The sequence below is a fragment of the Sebastes umbrosus genome, chromosome 14 (assembly GCF_015220745.1).
Source record: "Sebastes umbrosus isolate fSebUmb1 chromosome 14, fSebUmb1.pri, whole genome shotgun sequence".
In the NCBI taxonomy this organism is placed as follows: domain Eukaryota; kingdom Metazoa; phylum Chordata; class Actinopteri; order Perciformes; family Sebastidae; genus Sebastes; species Sebastes umbrosus.
This window is the reverse complement of record NC_051282.1, coordinates 26,103,602-26,120,983: the sequence shown is the minus strand read 5'-3', so window position 1 is coordinate 26,120,983 and position 17,382 is coordinate 26,103,602. Positions and strand designations below refer to the sequence as shown.

Here is a 17,382-nt window from a genome sequence, read left to right as displayed (position 1 = left end):
TGTAACTAACACCAAGGAAGCGGAGGATATCACAGATGCCAATACGCACAAAGACAATTGACCTTGTTTACACCACCTAGTTTAGCTCTACAGATTTGTTTTAAATAGCACAGCATTGACATCTATACAGTGAACGACACTGCCAACTTGTCACTTACACGTCACGTCACGCGCTACCCCACAGTACGCGCCTAGTCACTAGAAAAAAGCTATCAGACTTCAATAGTAAGCCACTTTCGGTACAATTGCAAAAAAGATGTCACAGGATTTTTTTTTTTGTTTGTTTTCTTTTTCTGTATTTCTATAAACAATGGAAGGTAATCTACCTAGTAATAAAAACCAAGAACTCAACATTAGACAAAGTTTTCTACACCTTAACAATTCAAACAGTAAAGCTTGTGTAAAGATTTTTCTTTTGGAAATATCCGACGGCCCTGTCAACAAGTAATTACAAAAAAAAAAAAAATGCAATATATATCTTTTAAAAACAAAACAACTTGAACATATTTTCTCTATGAGCAAAAATTATGTTTCAAAATGTTTGTGGATTTCACCGTCGCCCACAAAACACGAGGATATTACTGTTATAACATTCAGGTATTCAGATATTGTAGAAGAATCTTGTCATATTGGAATGGCACTCAGCTCTGGAACAATATCATTAAGAACTGCTGATCATTTTTAACGCTTCCACTTATAACCATAAATATGCAAGACCTCTTTGTATTTTTCAGTGCATACATATATTATTGCATCTACCAGTCATATTGATAATGACAAGTTCATTAAAGCCTGTCACAGATAAACAGAAATGAATGCTAGATTTGGGAGCATTATTTCACGCTTATGTTCTCGACAGACGACCCACAAAAATCACAAATTTGACTCGTTAACTAGTTTTGGGTTAGTCAGGCTGTTATGAAGACATCTGTAGCATCCACGTCAAGACTGTGTGACGTTATTTATCCAGATTTAAGTCAGTGCATAATAACAAGCAAAGGGGTCCAGGGGTGAGGAGGACTAAAATGTATTATTTTACTGGTTGTGAGACTCTACAAATGCCAATTCTTAGGACGGAGTGAGTTCAGTTTAAGGAAACGGACACACACAGCTATTAACAGTCTGAATTTGATTCCACTTTGTACTTTTTTCCACCCAATATTGCCTTCTTGAGTATTTGTAACCACAATCTGCTTTTTAAATGAAAGGTTTCAGTATTGCTAATGTGTCGCCGTTCTTCAACAACCGGCTGACATGTCCTAAATCCTACAATTTGATTGTGTCACCCTAAAGCACAAAGTGTCTGTTGACGGGTACAGACTGCTGAGTCATACTTTAAGGGTGAATTTAGGAAGCGTATTGTTAGTGTTAGTGCCAAGGGTTAAAACAGAGAACTTAACACGGGTGATCCTGCGGCGTGTTACAATGCACTGACTAGTTTAGTCTTGGAAAAATCTTCCTCCCGCCCTTTCTGCTACTACGACCTAGCCTCCGTTTTGGATTTGACGATGGTGATAACGCTGGTGGCGCCTACTTTACCAGGGATGAGGGGCCCAATGACGGAGGCCATAGGTCCCCTGGCTGAGTTGACGGGGTTGCGGGCCACAGTCCTAGCAAAGCTCTGGAGGGCCTCGTACTTTGAACGCAGAGCGTCCAGCTCCACCTTCATGCTGGCGTTCTCCGTGGCCAGCTTGTCCACTTCCTTCTGAAGCTGAGCCTTTTGCTTCTCCAGCTCCTCCTTCTGGGTGACGCGCTTCACCCGGCAGCTGGCGGCGTAGCCCCGGTTCTTCAGGGTGCGCCGCCGCTGCTTAAGCTGGAGGATCTCCTCCTTCGTCAGGCCCCGTAGATGCTGGTTCAGCTCACGCACCGACATGGTCACCAGCTCGTCGTCGGTCAGGCTGGTGCCATTTTCCCCCGGCTCCCGCTTCACCTGGGGATGGGGATTAGGAAGTGTGTCTGTCTTAACATTGACAAATCTGACAAATTAAATTTCGTGTGAGACATGCTAATTACCTTCAAGGCCTTGTTTCCCTTGTTTGTGGTAGTCATGCCACGAGAGCCGCGTCCACCTGTACTGCTGGTTGATCTGTAGGTGAGAAAAGTCACCCTCAGCATATAGAACAAAACCACCAGAAAAAAAAAATGCTTAGAGTAAGAGCATTTCTGTGAATTACTAGGGCTGCCCCCTCTTAGTCGATTAGTCGTTTTGGTCTTAGTCAACTAAGATTTCTTAAGTCAATTAGTCGTTTTGGTCTTAGTCGACTAAGATTCCTTTACTCAATTAGTAGTTTTTATGCTTTTTTCATACTGACTGACTTATTTCCAAGAAACTTGTGAGCACATCTCTGGTAAACACAAGTTTTAAAGTGGTGCTTTTGTGTGATTCTTTGTGGAGAAAGTCAGTTTCACTGGTCTAACAATTAAATCAACTAATCGATTGGTCGAGAAAATCATGAGTGTTCGTCAACTAAGAATTTCTTTGGTCGAGGACAGCCCTATGGAATACACAAGACTGTATTTTCTGGCAAAGATGTTACGGCATGACAAAGTCCTTCAAATACACAAGGCACAAAGTGGGTCAAGGACTTCCTCGCAAGTGATGCCAAGTCCGTTCAGCGAGTGCTACCTGCCTGGACTATTACTGCACCTGTCACTATGAACAAATACCTCGGCGGTATGCATTTCCCCCTCCACCTTACAGTAGTAGGTCTCTCATTTTAATCCTGCACTGCATTCGAAACGGCAGTGTGGCGAGTCACAAGGAGGGTGACATTTAGTTGGCTGGCAGCAATTTCTTGGAAAACAAAACTCGAAGAGAAGTCACTTCTGTAAAGTGCAGCGTCTCAGAGCAGAAACAGCAGAGGACAAACACGGATGGACTAAAGCAAAGCCGTCAGCCTTTCTACTGTATATACAACCTCAGCTAAAACATATCACAGAGGGACACCGCTTTCATCTACTGTACAAGCAGTCTAGACAGTCACACATGTCTAGACTACAATGCAACCTACAATATAACCCATAAATCAATGAAAAAAGGGGGATATGCTGTAACTACTGCAGAGCCTTGGCTATGGCATCCAGAACAACAGGGCTGCACTGCAGTTTATTCTGTCATGTCAGTACTGAGGGAACACCAAGACAAGCTGTGCAGAAACCTAACCTACTGGTGTTAAGACAGACAGAAGGCTGGGTGTCTTCCACCGTGTGAGCTCTGCCACAGGATAAGTACGCACACACACACATAAACACACACACGGTTGTGGCCCTGGGTGCTTTACACTACACACAGTAAATGCTGTGTCAGCGACACAGGCACCCACCACAGTGAGCCCAGCCAGCACATTGCCTCTGTAAGCTGATTTACACAGCCCCAGCAGTGTGTGTTTGCACTGAGCACACATAAACAAATGCATGTGGGCTCTTACAACTTTTTTTTCGTATCAAAACAGGAAACAAAAGAATCCCCAAAGAAAGAAATCCTAAAAAGAAGTACTGTCAGTGTGTGCATGTGTTTATAGCCTAAGATAGTCATCATGTATATGTATGATGTGTGCAGAGAAGCTCAGCGAGGGAGGGAAGAAAAAATAAAAAAAGAGATGAGTCGTAGCTCCTAAGATGGCCAGGATATTTCCATGGCAACAAAAGGGTGCTACAGGTGGACCGGTCACCTGAGCCAAACAGGCAGAGACAGACGCTTGTTAAAAATGACCTGAATACGACACTATCACACAGACTGGGGACATAACATGAGGTCAGACTGTGACTCGCATTCTTGATGCTTTCACTTCAAAAAAAGTCTTCATAAAACGGCGATGTTTCCCTATTCGCTACAGATGCCCATATATTAAAAAAAAAAAGCCTTTCACGTTCTGCGGAGGACTTTTTAAATGTGATACTTTCATCCCCATTGGGCTGGCTATGAATAGCTGCCTGATAGTAACACCTACCTTTCACTGGCCTTTGTGGTGACTCATTTCCAGTAAGCATTTGGACCACAGATGCAAAACATAATGGGATAATGGTCTGCCTGATGATGCACAGATAATGGACAAATAGACAGGAAAGTACTCCACTAATAGCTGCTGGGATGAGAGTAGGGAAAAAAAAAAAAATCCTACTTCTTCCAAATTTCATATAAGCCTATCATTTCCGCTCTCAGCCGCCCAGACCCAACATTGTTTAAAAAAAAAACCAAACAGTTGGAATCTTGTAAAATGCAGAAAGATGGCCCACATTGTCCAGGTTGAAGAGGCGTATTCTGTCACACACAGCTGTGTATGGTAACATGGTAGGCATGGTTTGGCATGGCTGAAAGCTCACCATATGACACTGCGGAATGATTGAGCCCGGGCTGCAACCCTCCAGCACAGGCTGCTGCCAACAGACGGCTACCAATGACAGGCCATGGCAGCACAACACAGACAAGGTCCAATGCACAGCTGCTCCCTTCCACTACCAGGCATGTCATACCTCACAGAGACAAAGAGGCGTGCTCACATAAACACACAGAGATGAAAAGAAAAGGAAAAAACACACCTATAATCTTCCAAAAAAAAGGGAAATTTCAGACTTGATTTGATTGCAACAGAATGCCCTTGCATTTGACAAGTTCACCCTCTTAACGGTCGCAATCAAGGACACTAGGGGTCGGGGAAAAAACGAATCAATTCACCTATGCATCGCAATTAACATAAAGTCATATCCGTTCCGTATCCGTCAACCAAAACAAAACGTTTTGGCCGCAGCGAGCCGAAGAAAGTAGAAAATGCCGGATTATCCGTGTGGATACGACCTGCACCCTCACATGTTAAACCCAACGTGGTAAACACTACACATACAGTAAAGTATGGAAACACTTTGGGTTACACACATTGCCAGGAAAAGTAGAGCTAGACATTATGGCTAAAGCTGCATGCTAACTCTGTCATTGACAGGAAACGTTATCGTATCACGGTAACATGCAGTCAAACCACCCGTAGTCAAATCAACCGACGCTACAACTGTAGAGCACCCATATACTGACATTTATGTTAAATGCATTCAAACGGCCCTGATGGAGTTGACCATGGATGTATAAAGAGAACAGAGCTAACGGGGAGAGCTGGCGACGGACTTAGACTTACTAACAAAGTTAGCGTGTGATACACGTGTGACTACATCAGGTTTTCAAAATAAGGTGTAAACAAAGGGATCTGTATATATAAAATACATATATGGAGATAAGACTGATTGGATTATATTCACCAGTAGTTTAAAACATTACATGTCCCTTATGAATTAAAAATAAAATGCCTCTAATTTGTGAAGGAAATGTCTTAATTCTTTGATTTTTGGGTTGCTGGAAAACATTTAATAAATAATTTCCTGACAATGACTGATATATTTGACTTCAGGACATCTCTGACTAATTACATTCTGAAAATTAAAATTTTTTACCGTATTAATTTAGATATTTTCCAAAGTAAAAGACCCTAGACGTGTATGATTCAACTTTTTCCCATGGTCTAGTGTTAAAAAAGTCAACAAAAATCACAATATCGAATCGCAATACATATCAAATCAGCACCCAAGTAACGTGATAGTGTTGAATCAGAAGTTAGGTGTATCGTCTCAGCCCTACTAGACACCAATGTCTTCCTTGAAAACATGCATTACCTCCTACTAGTAATGATTTCAGGTCTTTTGTGTGTGTCTGGCTGCAGCTCGGAGCACAGGGGCAGCAGAGGTATAGGGAGCAAGCGCAGGGGACACAGACGTCTTTTGTAGGTGCTTGCTGAATTTTTATGAATCGCCTGGAAGAACGCTGACAAATCAGAGCTGATTGCTTGTGGAGGAGAGACATCACACCCACAGGAAATAGAAATCGCTGAGTGTGGTCACCCAGAGAAAGAGAAGGAGGGGATGGTGAGAGAGACGGACAGAGAGAAAGAGAGAGAGAGGGTGAGAAGAAAGAAAGAAAGAAAGAAAGAGAGAGAGAGCAAACAGCCTTGTGAAAAATGCACGCTCGACACATTTAGAGGAGCTTGAGAAGAACAGGTTGAGAAAAAAAAAAATACTGATCTCAGCAAGGACCAAAACCAAGGTGCCAATTAGGAAGTTGTGAAGTTGAACTAACACGACGAGAGCAACCCAGCCAACCTTCAAAAGCTGTCTGTGTTCATCTAAATCTATAGAGGGCGGCTCGCGAAGGTGGGGTCGGCTTAGGTTGAGACTCAAAGGGGGTGACTCTGGTGGGATAAATGCTGATGTGACATGATAGGTCCGGCCTTGAGCCCGTGTCATGCTTTAATGATCTCATCTCCTCCACAGGATCTCTCCAGGGGGCCCGCCAAGGATGGACACCATTAGCTAGGGGACCCTTTGTTGAGGGGGAACCGAGGCTACAGCATCCACGCACTGCGTCCCCTGATGAATATTTATCGCTGTCGTGCACCGCCTAAGGTGGGGGTGGGAGACAGGGGGCGGCTGAATAAAGATGCTCAGGAGGTGATTCTTCAAGGATACATCCAAGGCTCTTCCATCAACGGCTGTCTCAAAATGGCGGTAGGCTGGTGGGGGCGGCGATGGTGGGGGTGGGGGTGGGGGGGGGGGGGGGTTGGATTTTCTGGTACTGGAGGTGGCATGCATGGTGGTTTCAGGGCTGCAGGGAGAGCCAGCTCCACTTGACAGCGGTGTAACAAGATTATCAGGGCCATAAGAGCAAACAAAAACCCCAGCAACCTGCCTCAGAATCCAGATTACAACAGCGCCTGCTCTCTGAATACTAAACACGGCTGGGGAGGACTAACGGGGCGCAGGCTTTACTGAGACATGACGGCGGATTGCATATCACGTTAGCTAATCACATGCACATGTATCCAGACGGATTTACCACAAGCATATACATTTAACTTGTCATGATCAATTCCTGAAAAGAAGCGTCCGAGCACTTGGCACCGGCGGCTTGCTAATGAAGTGAATAAAACTAGATAGTGGAGGTGAATGCTGATGAAAAGACTGTTTTCAGGAAAAGCACCGGCTGCGTCCAACAACTCAGTTCTGTGGAACTAACAGCTGAATATCATCTCACACCAAACAATGCATTTCACTCCAAAAGAGCAGACACACAATGTGCCTAGTTTAAATTTCTTTCCTCTGCCATGACCGGTCCAGACTTGTGAAGGTTTGTACAGCCACGAGAGGAGACACAAGAGCTATGGCCCAAATATAAATTAGGCCTCAGCTGATGAGACAGATTTAGCACCGTTTTCAATTCATTGTCTTTGCTAAACCTTCACATTTTAGACGATTAACACCGCACAAAAGACGAGAGCTGGATGTGAAATCAGTATGATCACCTATTCAGTTTCCCTGATCAATAATGTATGAGACTTGTAGCCTCTCGCTCCATTATCATGGACTTTCCACAGGAAACAGAATGATAACCACGAAGATACTGAAAAGCACACGATGAGATAAGTGTGTGAAAAAATAAAAAGAAATGTCAGCACTTTCCCATCATGCTTTGGCTCATTAATTTATTTGTTCTCTTGTCCACTTTGCTCTGTCAGGGTTGAGATGCTTAACGCAGGCAGCCAACATTTTCACCCTGTACGCCATAAATAGCCACTCTCAACACTTCATGCCTGATCAGAGCCACTACTTTTACTCCCTTCTAATTCGGAGTCGAAAAGATCGTCTAGATATTCAGATCTAATCATTCCTCCCTTCAGCTGAGTGAAGTCAATTATCAAGCGAGCTGCACGTGTTGGGCGCCATTTACCCGCAAATTAAAAATCAGACTCCTCTGATAGCTCTGGAAGAGTTTACTGGAAGACTGGTGTAAACTTGGAGAGAAAAAAAAACACAGTGTGTGTGCAAGTGTGTCTGTGTGAGAGAAAGGTACGATGGGAAGAGGGGAGGGAAGCTATTAACTACTAAGTATTCAGAGCGTGAAATAAGAGTGACAAAAAGAGGGAGAGGGGAAATCATTCAGCAGCTTTCAGAGGGAAATGTGATACGCTTGTAGCGGAGGGGAAATACTAAGCCAATACTTTTGACCAGTGGAGGATCGGGGCAACGCTAAAATAGCAGTTCAACAAAATCTTATGCCTGCCTTTTGGAAGGACTGACCCTAGAGAATAATAGAAGGGTTAAACGGTTTGTCCTGATATTGTTCTCACCTCCATATGAAGTCATGCTAGATGAATAGACAGATGCTGATGATATTTAATCAAAACATGCAATAATCAACAGATCAACGAAGAAAAAAGTGCATTCTGAAATGAAAGGATTTAATGAGAAGAAGTGCCCTTTTCCCGAAAGCTGTAAATGAAGATTTGAAAAAGCCTGCTGCATAATAAAACCAGAGAAAAATTGCATGGGTGCTCATCATTAAGACGTATTATTAGCACCTAAACCTTGCTGGGCCAGTAGCTTTGGTAGCCTACATGTTTCTAATTTTACAAAGCGTTGCATTTTAACTAAGCAGGGGGATTGTTTAGTCTTAGAAACGTGATAACATAAATTACAACTGAAAACTAGGGCTGACCCAAATGCTTCGAGGCTTCCACCGTTGCCATGGTAATCAACCTCCAAATCAGTATTTGAATGTTTTTATATCTATATCTATATCTATAGATATAGATATATATCTATATCTATAGATATACTGTATATATATATAAATATGCATTAATAATGTATAAATAGCCCATGAAATAAGAAATAATCCCACACCATTATTCATATTCAACATTAATCATTACTAATTCTTCTCAGACGAATATCGCTGTTTGTGATGTGTAGAGGTGCGTGTGTGTACAGTAGTGCGACAGCGTTGCTGTCCAGCTGCTTCAAATACCTTCAAATATTTCTCACTGAAGCTTCGAAGCCCAAAAGATGTTATTCGGGACAGTCCTATTTCAACATTAACTATTATTCTCAGACCGATATCGCTGTTCGTTGTGTGTAGAGGTGAAACATGGGGAGATGAAGACAGAAGAACATGTCAGCCTGCTGCGCCGCACTTTGCCGAACAATGCCACGAAGCTTCGAATACCTTCAAACATTTATCATCGAAGCTTCGAAGCCCAAAAAATGGTATTCGGGAAAGCCCTACTGAAAACCCTGGACCTTTTTGGCCATTTGACTATTTGTTTTGCATTACAATTATTTTGATGCCTTCATTTAGAGGAGTCAATGTAAAGAGATAATAAACAATCACAATACCGATATTCATATTTAAAGCACCTAAATTACAAATAGTTCACCTATTGCTAAACTAAGATTAGACCAGTCTTGGTTTTAAGATAATAATCTTGTGTGGTAATTCTGTTGTTTATGCTTGTCAGAATTTTGGTAAACCTGCAAGAGATATTGATCAATATTGCTCTATTTGATATCACAAACTATAAAGTATTTGTGGTTGTAAGATGGAGACAAACAGTAGGGAAATTTAAATATCTCTAGATATTAGGGCTGTCCTGAATATCATGTTTTGGGCTTCGAAGCACACACGCACCTCTACACATAACAAACAGCGATATCCGTCTGAGAATAACTAATAATAACATACATTTCATGGGCTATTTTGGTATTTATACATCATTATTACAGATATATATATATATATATATAAAAATTCTAACGAAGCATTCAAATACCAATTTGGAGGCCGATTACCATGGCAACGGTCGAAGCATTTGAGTCAGCCTCTAGTAGATATTCTAATTTTCCTGGTGCAAAATATCCCACATTTTTCAAAAATCATCATATCTTTTTCTACAATGGTTTACATGCACGACTGAGCACTGATTATTTGTCACAAGGTGAAAATAGACGCCATAACAAGATGTACTATGATAAACGCTGGCTCTGAACAAGTCCCATATGGAAGCTGGTATGTTACACCATGCATGTGGTACATTTATGTGTGGAATTTGCATTCAGTCCATGTGGTTTAAAGTGAAAACATGAATCACCGCCCTCGAGGGATTGCATATTTTCTGAAGTCACTGATAATGTGAAGCTTATTTAAAAGGGACTCGAGGTTGGACTGGTTTGCATTAACCAATGTTTCGATACATACAGAATCTATTTCCAAGCTCGGCAGCTGCTGTTTACTCTCGGAGCTGCTCTGTTAGTACAAGCAGCATGACAGGAGAAGAGACTTCATTGGCCTTCCACAGTATCTGCCTGGAGGACTTGATTAAACAGGAAGAGAATAGCTCTTGATACTTCGGCCTCGCACTGGCAGAGGAAGTAAGGGTTGCAGGCAACCCACACACTGGCAAAATATCCAGGAGCTTTACTACTCTGGTTGCATACACATTACAGTAAATGCATATTGCATTGACCTAACAGCAAACAGGCAGCCTTTGCAGCACAAAAAGCTGAACTAGAGCATCTCAACACTTGTTATTTAAGTAAAATAACACTGAAATAATTCACGCCTTTGACTGGTACCCTGCACTGCTACGATCTGAGGTGGATTCTCTTCAATTAAAACACAACTCTGTGATAAGGCCATCAGACAAACTGAGCTCAGCAGCATCGCTGAATTAAAAAAAAGAAAAAAAAGAAAACAAATTTATCGTCTTATTTTTCCTGTGGAGCGCTTTGATTCAACTGCAGTCAGTTAGCCAGAGTTATCACCTGGACTAAGCAACAAAGATGCTAATTTCTATTAATAACATTGCCACCGCTCAGTTCAAATTATGGCAAGTGATTGATGATGTCTGCCTGCAGGATATTTGATGGAGCCTCTCACTTGATGTGGTTGTCCAAAAAAAAAAAAAATGAATTAAAAAAATTACAATTACGTCACTCCAGAATGCAGTCTGAATTAATAATAACGCGTTCAGTACAAAGAATTTTAACTCTGGTCTCTCAATGTAACCCTCCTTCTCAGTTCCTCACACAGTTTAGCCTGAATTAAAGCTTAGAAATGACTAATTCAATCACATATCAAAGAAGGTAGAAGAGAAAAAAAAAGATGATTAAAGGCTCTAAAGGTTAGAAAAACATTAGGGTCACAAGTCTGGAACACATTACCAACTGAAATCAAATTAATTACAGATATAAAGTCCTTTACAATAAAGGTTAAGTGCTGGCTAAAAGCAAACCAGAGCTGCATCCATCTTTAGCAAATTGTATTGTAAATTACCGAGGTGTGTTTGTGTATGTGTATTAGCATTTTGTGGTATGTGTATTGTATACATGTAAAAGCCCATCTAAGGACAAGAGTTAAAAATTAGCAATAGCTATAAACTCTCTGTGCAGCTCATCAGTTCCATGCCCTGCATTGGAAATATGTTAAATTGCATCGTCCCCATCAAATAAAAAAACAAATCAAATCAAGTTTGATCCCCAAAGCACCCAGTGTATCCATCCACAGATGAGCTTAAATAGCATTTCATGAGCAAAAAACTGCTCACTCTGTGTACCACAGGTGCTTCAGCTAATAAACAACTAAATAAACAACTAAATAAATACCTCAATGTTGTATTTAGCAATTGAGATCGCAGACCGGGGACAGTTTTATTGATTTTATTTTTTGCTTTGGTATTTCCTCACATTTATATAATTAGATTATTGTCAATTAGTCTACTGGTGCCAGTAAAAAGATATTGGCTGGACAGAGCAAGTCATAAAAAATATGAATGCTGGATCCTGTTGCATGTATAGCATAATTTAATCAGGTAGAGTACAAATATAGTAGGCATTTATTCAGGAAACACACGGAGAATCTGTTAATTTTATCAAGAACTAATAGAGACAGTACTAATGGTAGTCTAATGATCTGCCTGAGCTCCTTTCCAATGTGGGTTATACACTGCTTATCTTAGAACAAGGTCTCGCTATCTTTAACCTCCTTAGAACATTTTATACAAATCCAGCTGAGAACATATTCTCCCAAAACTCTCAACAATGCATGGAAACAGCCTCAATCGCTAGTTCCATAGCCTCTTACACAAATATGGGTACAGTTAAATCACTTGTTTTTAATGTCAGTTCACCACTGATATGTCTCAAACATTAATCAGCCAAGATAAAAGTAGGTTACATGCAAAACAGCAGCCAGTGCACGTCTCCTCGCTTATGCTCTCCATGTTCTGTCCGATGTTGGCTAATCTAAATTATGAACACACAGAGAGCAGTAATGAACATGCCAAGTCTAACTCGACTTCCAAACAGAAAATCATCAAACACCCTTGCTACTCTGTCTGGATGAAAGTATTACTTTGAGAAGTGGAGCGGGCATATCGCAATGCTAAGCAATCATAATCCGCACTACACTTGCAAGAGGTTTCATCATCAACATTCCCTCCCCTATTGCAAAAAAAAAAAAAAGAGGGGGAAAAAAAACTATATTGATCTTTTTCTCCCTTCCTTCCAGGCATTCCCATTTTCCCCGCGCAGCTTAAGCAGCACTTTTGTGGACAAATCCCACATTTGTGTTCCTTTCTGGAGGCTATTAATTGTCCTGAATAGGCGTAACTATTCCCCAGGCACAGCTGTGTTGGCCATACAGAGGTGTTGGTGGCCAGTATTCTGTGCAAAGTCTTGCCTCGTGTTTCATCAACCTCAAATATCCTCAGCCGCCTGCCCAGCCTGAGCAACGCCACTGGGTGTGAGTTGTGCACTCGCTTCACCTCTGTGGTACCCAGCCTTATTTTATCTTCGCTACCTCGATGCGAGAGGTGATAAATCTCAGAGCTGATCTCCACCACTCCCTGCCTCCATCCAGACACCATTGCCAGCCCCATCGGGCTCTTATATGGGCCCTCATCTGTTCTTGTTATACCTGCAGAGAAAAGGCAGAGATGGGCATTACGCTTTATTGCGAAGCCGAGCTTCTGATGTGGGGCCGGCCTGTCTGCTAAACACACTTCAATGCCCTGCTCGCATGAACAGAGATGATGAAACAAGTTGGATATCTGAGCAAGAATGGGCAACTTCTGTCTGTTTAGCCCTGCCTATATATATGCTCAACAGTTTCCAAGGTGACTTTTCAAATTGCACAAAGATTCTCCATGGATAATTCATTACCTGCCCTCCATAAGCGTGCACTCTAATAGGCAGCAAATTTCATCATGTCACACACACACACACACACACACACACAGAGAAACAAGAGCATCTGCCAGCCCAAAAATAAAATAAATGAAGCGTTATACTGCGTTAAATAAATATCACAAGCAAGCTGGTATAGTATTTAGCAAACAAAAACAAAAAAGGTGTTTACAGCACACCAAACCAGCATATTTATTTCAAATACTACCTATGTTGTTTTCAACTTCCCCCATACATCCCATAATTACACATGACCCAATTTTAAACAGCCACTCGTTGCAGGACTCCATTATAACAACACAGGCATAATATATTGCTTATCATGCATTTTTTTAAATGGATTTGACATCGCAGTTGACATCTGAGCACTTAGTCTAAATGTACTCACACACCCTGGGTTTGTTGATGTGCATCATGACAGCGCTGCAATAAAATGCACATTTCTCAGCTGTGAATGTAGATGAAGGCTATATATTGATAAATGGTCATCACTTGATGCTCATGGGCTTGATGACTTGACGTGCACCGACAGATCAGCACCATTTCGATGCATCTCCTTAATAATAACGGTGATAAACATCGACCCTTATATCCACCGAGCAGACCTTTGTCCATACTGGTACCATATTTCGGGGTGGATTTCTGAGAAATAAATCATTGTGATGATTCAGCACGATAATAATAATAAAAAAAAATACCGCTGCTTGTTTTGTTTGCTCTGATGATAAAACAATAAACTGCCTGGCTGTGTGGTGTTATAAAAGCCAAGGACGTGCAGGGGTTTGGCACTGCCATTGTTACTAACCAGTGGTTAAATGACACTTCAGGTGAACCAATTCAACCCGAAACGATGGCTTTTTTTTTTTTGGAAGCAGATTTTAAACCCCATGCATGCATTTAAAAAAGCTGCACAACACGCTCAACAATCACATGCATGTTTGACATAAATGTCATGAGGGAAATATTGATAAATAACCAACCTGATCTCTCGCTATAAACCGCTGCTGCCTCGGCTCTCGCTCTTCTTGCTCCTTTTTTTTTTTTTGCACACAACGAGGTGATGAAGCAGCAGGTTTGAACAGCAAGAAAGAAGCGCATGAGTTGACAAACCAAGAAAGAAAAGCGCTGTGTGTGACACAGTGGGCGCCGACCTTTGCAAACTGTTTTATCACAAAAGCAACCCTAGTTATATTTTGACATTCCGCGACTCTTGTCTCCTCAACCTCTCAACGCTGAGCTTGTGAAAGTGGCAAAACAACTCCCCGCCTACAACAAGCAGCAGGCGAGGAAATCCCCGTGCTCAGCCGAGCCGTCCTACTATAACTGGAGCACTACGAGCGGATTCCTCAACCGGTGGAGGGAAAACACCACGTTTACGCTGCGAAACCAGATGTGTCACATTAAAAAACCCAGAAATCTTGAATGACATGTTTTATTCGCCGCTCATGAGTGTGTACAAAAAGCTTAGCTGCCATCTCAGCATAGTAAGAGTAACTGTTGTCAATGTTCCCAATGGCTTACACATGCATTACCGGTATTATCTTTCAAAATAAAACCAATACGTGTGTTAACCGCTTAAGTCAGGGGTCAGCATCCTGCGGCTCCCGAGCCACATGGGTTCCACCCAGGTTGACTGGCTTGGTTTGAATTGACAAAAGGAGGGTTGGACCAGGGTTGGACTAGGGTAGGTTAACCCTGGTCCAACCCTGGTTGTTGGTATGAAAGTGGTATTAGTTTGCAGACCACTGGGATCACCAGAGAGGCCCGAAATCAGGGGTCAGCAACCTCTCCAGTGGCTCACTGATGTGGATTTTTAAAAATGTAAATAAATAAATGTTTTTTGTTTACATTTTCATTGTTATTTATCATCGTTGTAGGTCTATGGTATGACGGAGTATTAGGGCCACATTGAGGGGAAAAAAAATCTGAGATTTCGAGAATAAGGTCATATTATGAGAATAAAGTCATAGGTTTACGAGAAAAAAGTCGTAATATTATAAGAATAAAGTCATAATATTATAAAGTAGTAATTTTACATTTTATTTTCTTTTTTTCTCGTTAAGTTATGAATTTATTCTTGTAAAGTTATGACTTTATTCTCATAATATTACGACTTTTTTTCTCATAATATTACAACTTTTTCCTCTTAAAGTTATGACTTTTTTTCTCGTAAAGTTATGACTTTATTCTCGTAATATTACGACTTTTTCTTGTAAACTTATGACTTTATTCTCATAATATTACGACTTTTTTCTGGTAAAGTTATGACTTTATTCTCATAATATTACGACTTTTTTCTGGTAAAGTTATGACTTTATTCTCATAATATTACTATTTTTTTCTAGTAAAGTTATGACTTTATTCTCATAATATTACTATTTTTTTCTAGTAAAGTTATGACTTTGTTCTCATAATATTACGACTTTTTTTCTCATAAAGTTATGACTTTATTCTCATAATATTACGACTTTTTTTCTAGTAAAGTTATGACTTTATTCTCATAATATTACGACTTTTTTTCTAGTAAAGTTACGACTTTATTCTCATAATATTACGACTTTTTTCTCGTAAAGTTATGACTTTATTCTTTAAATCTCAGATGTTTTTTCCCCTCAATGTAAAACCTTACATTCCGTAGTATATTTGCACTTTGGCCCTCACTGCATTAGACTTATATACTATATACTTAGACTATAAACTGTGTTACCTTCATCACAATGATCAAATGTTTTGCGGCTCCAGACAGATTTTTGGCTCTTTTGATAGTAAAGGTTGCAGACCCCTGCTTTAAGTGATGCGGAAACTCTTATTTTGAAAAACAAACATCCGGTGTAAATCCGGGTACCTTGACGAACGTTGATATTAAGAAGCTAGGAATGCTAACCCCATGAAAGCTAGCTTGTCAGCGGCGAGGCGAAGAGGAGGCATGCACACTCAGCATAACAACACCGACTCTGTTTGGTTTACACAGACCCACCTGACTTAAAAAATGACGCTCTCTGGGAGTTGTTGCCGTCCAGGTCCTCCTCGTCGTCTCTCCGTCACCAAACATCAGCGGCACAGTTTAAATATCGGTTTGGTTTCAACTGACAAGAAGCAGCAGCGGCTTCCAACTGCCAGCTCGTGCTCTCCTTGTTGATTCCTTTCTCTTGTATCGAAGCCTGACGTCATCGTGTTTGGTCACGTGCCTTCTTCATTCATGAAGGATCTTCTTACCTCACAAGAAATAAAAAAAACATTTTTAACCAAAAATATACCAATTCAATTCAATTTGCTTTATTGGCATGACAGTCAGGTGAACAATATTGCCAAAGCGTCAAATCAATAATGAATAAAAATAAAAAAAGAACAAAATAAAAACAAAAACATATATATACATACTGTATATAAAATTCATTAAGCAAATTACAATATATACATATTTAAAAAGAACATGCATGTAAATGGAAGAAAACAATAAAGAAGTAATTAATGTTTGTTGCGTTAATAAAACTAACAAACAAAAAAAAAACAATTAATAACAATATATTGCAATATCAAAGGATAAATGTAAAAAAAAAAAAAAAAACATGAAGTAGAGGAGTAAATAAAAGACACAGTGTTACATATCAGCTGCTAATGACTGATATGTGACTGGAAAACAGTGCTGCTGGCATTAACTGAATTTTCACACAAATAAATCACATCCACAATTTTTTTTATTTTTTATATTTAATAATAAAATGCTTTGAAAACATCAGTTTTATTGCATCATAAAATATACCATTACGCACATTTTGTAAGGAAAGTTTGGCCATGTAATTTGGAGATTGCATAAATACTAGGGATGCACTGACCCAACTTTTTCAGTCCCAATACCGATGGCATGAAGGATCTTACCTCACAAGAAATAAAAAACATTTTAACCAAAAATATACCACCTATTGTTACATAGCAGCTGCTAATAGCTGTTAGGAAAACAGTAGTAATAACATTTACTGAATATTCACACAAATAAATCACATTCACAAAATGTTTATTTTTTATTTTTTTATATTTAATTATAAAATACTTTGAAAACATCAGTTTTATTGCATCATAAAATATACCATTATGCATATGTTGTAAGGAAAGTTTAAAAACATAATTTTGAGCTCATTCAGTCTTGTGAAGGGCTCAGTGCATGGGTGGAAAAAAGTACAAGATGCAAGTCTCCCTCAAAAATAATCCAAGGCAACCTGTAGTGTTTGAACAAAATTATGATGTGAAAATTAAAATGCCTTTATTTTACATGGCAATAGTTGTTTAAAATGAAATGGTAATTTTAAACAATTATTGCCATCT

General features: G+C 40.2%; 1 protein-coding gene across 2 annotated transcripts; it reads right to left on the bottom strand.

Annotated features, from left to right (window-relative positions):
• Positions 1-267: 267 nt before the first annotated feature.
• Positions 268-16,303, bottom strand: LOC119502378 (transcription factor MafG). 2 transcript variants are annotated; one of them, XM_037793322.1, is made up of 4 exons: positions 16,037-16,303; positions 14,040-14,090; positions 2,014-2,086; positions 268-1,930 (listed from the first exon to the last, which is right to left on the bottom strand). In XM_037793322.1, the coding sequence occupies exons 3-4, from the start codon at positions 2,047-2,049 to the stop codon at positions 1,478-1,480; spliced, it is 489 nt and encodes a 162-aa protein (XP_037649250.1). In that variant the 5' UTR covers positions 2,050-2,086; positions 14,040-14,090; positions 16,037-16,303; the 3' UTR covers positions 268-1,477. The 2 variants fall into 2 exon arrangements, with proteins under 2 accessions (XP_037649250.1, XP_037649249.1); XM_037793321.1 differs by lacking the exon at positions 14,040-14,090.
• Positions 16,304-17,382: the final 1,079 nt, after the last annotated feature.

Bases quoted from the DNA above. Each gene is read 5' to 3' on its own strand.
- LOC119502378 (XM_037793322.1), bottom strand. From the start codon at position 2,049: ATGACTACCACAAACAAGGGAAACAAGGCCTTGAAG. The intron at 1,931-2,013 runs GTAATTAGCATG...CCCCATCCCCAG, and splicing joins AGGGAAACAAGGCCTTGAAG to GTGAAGCGGGAGCCGGGGGA.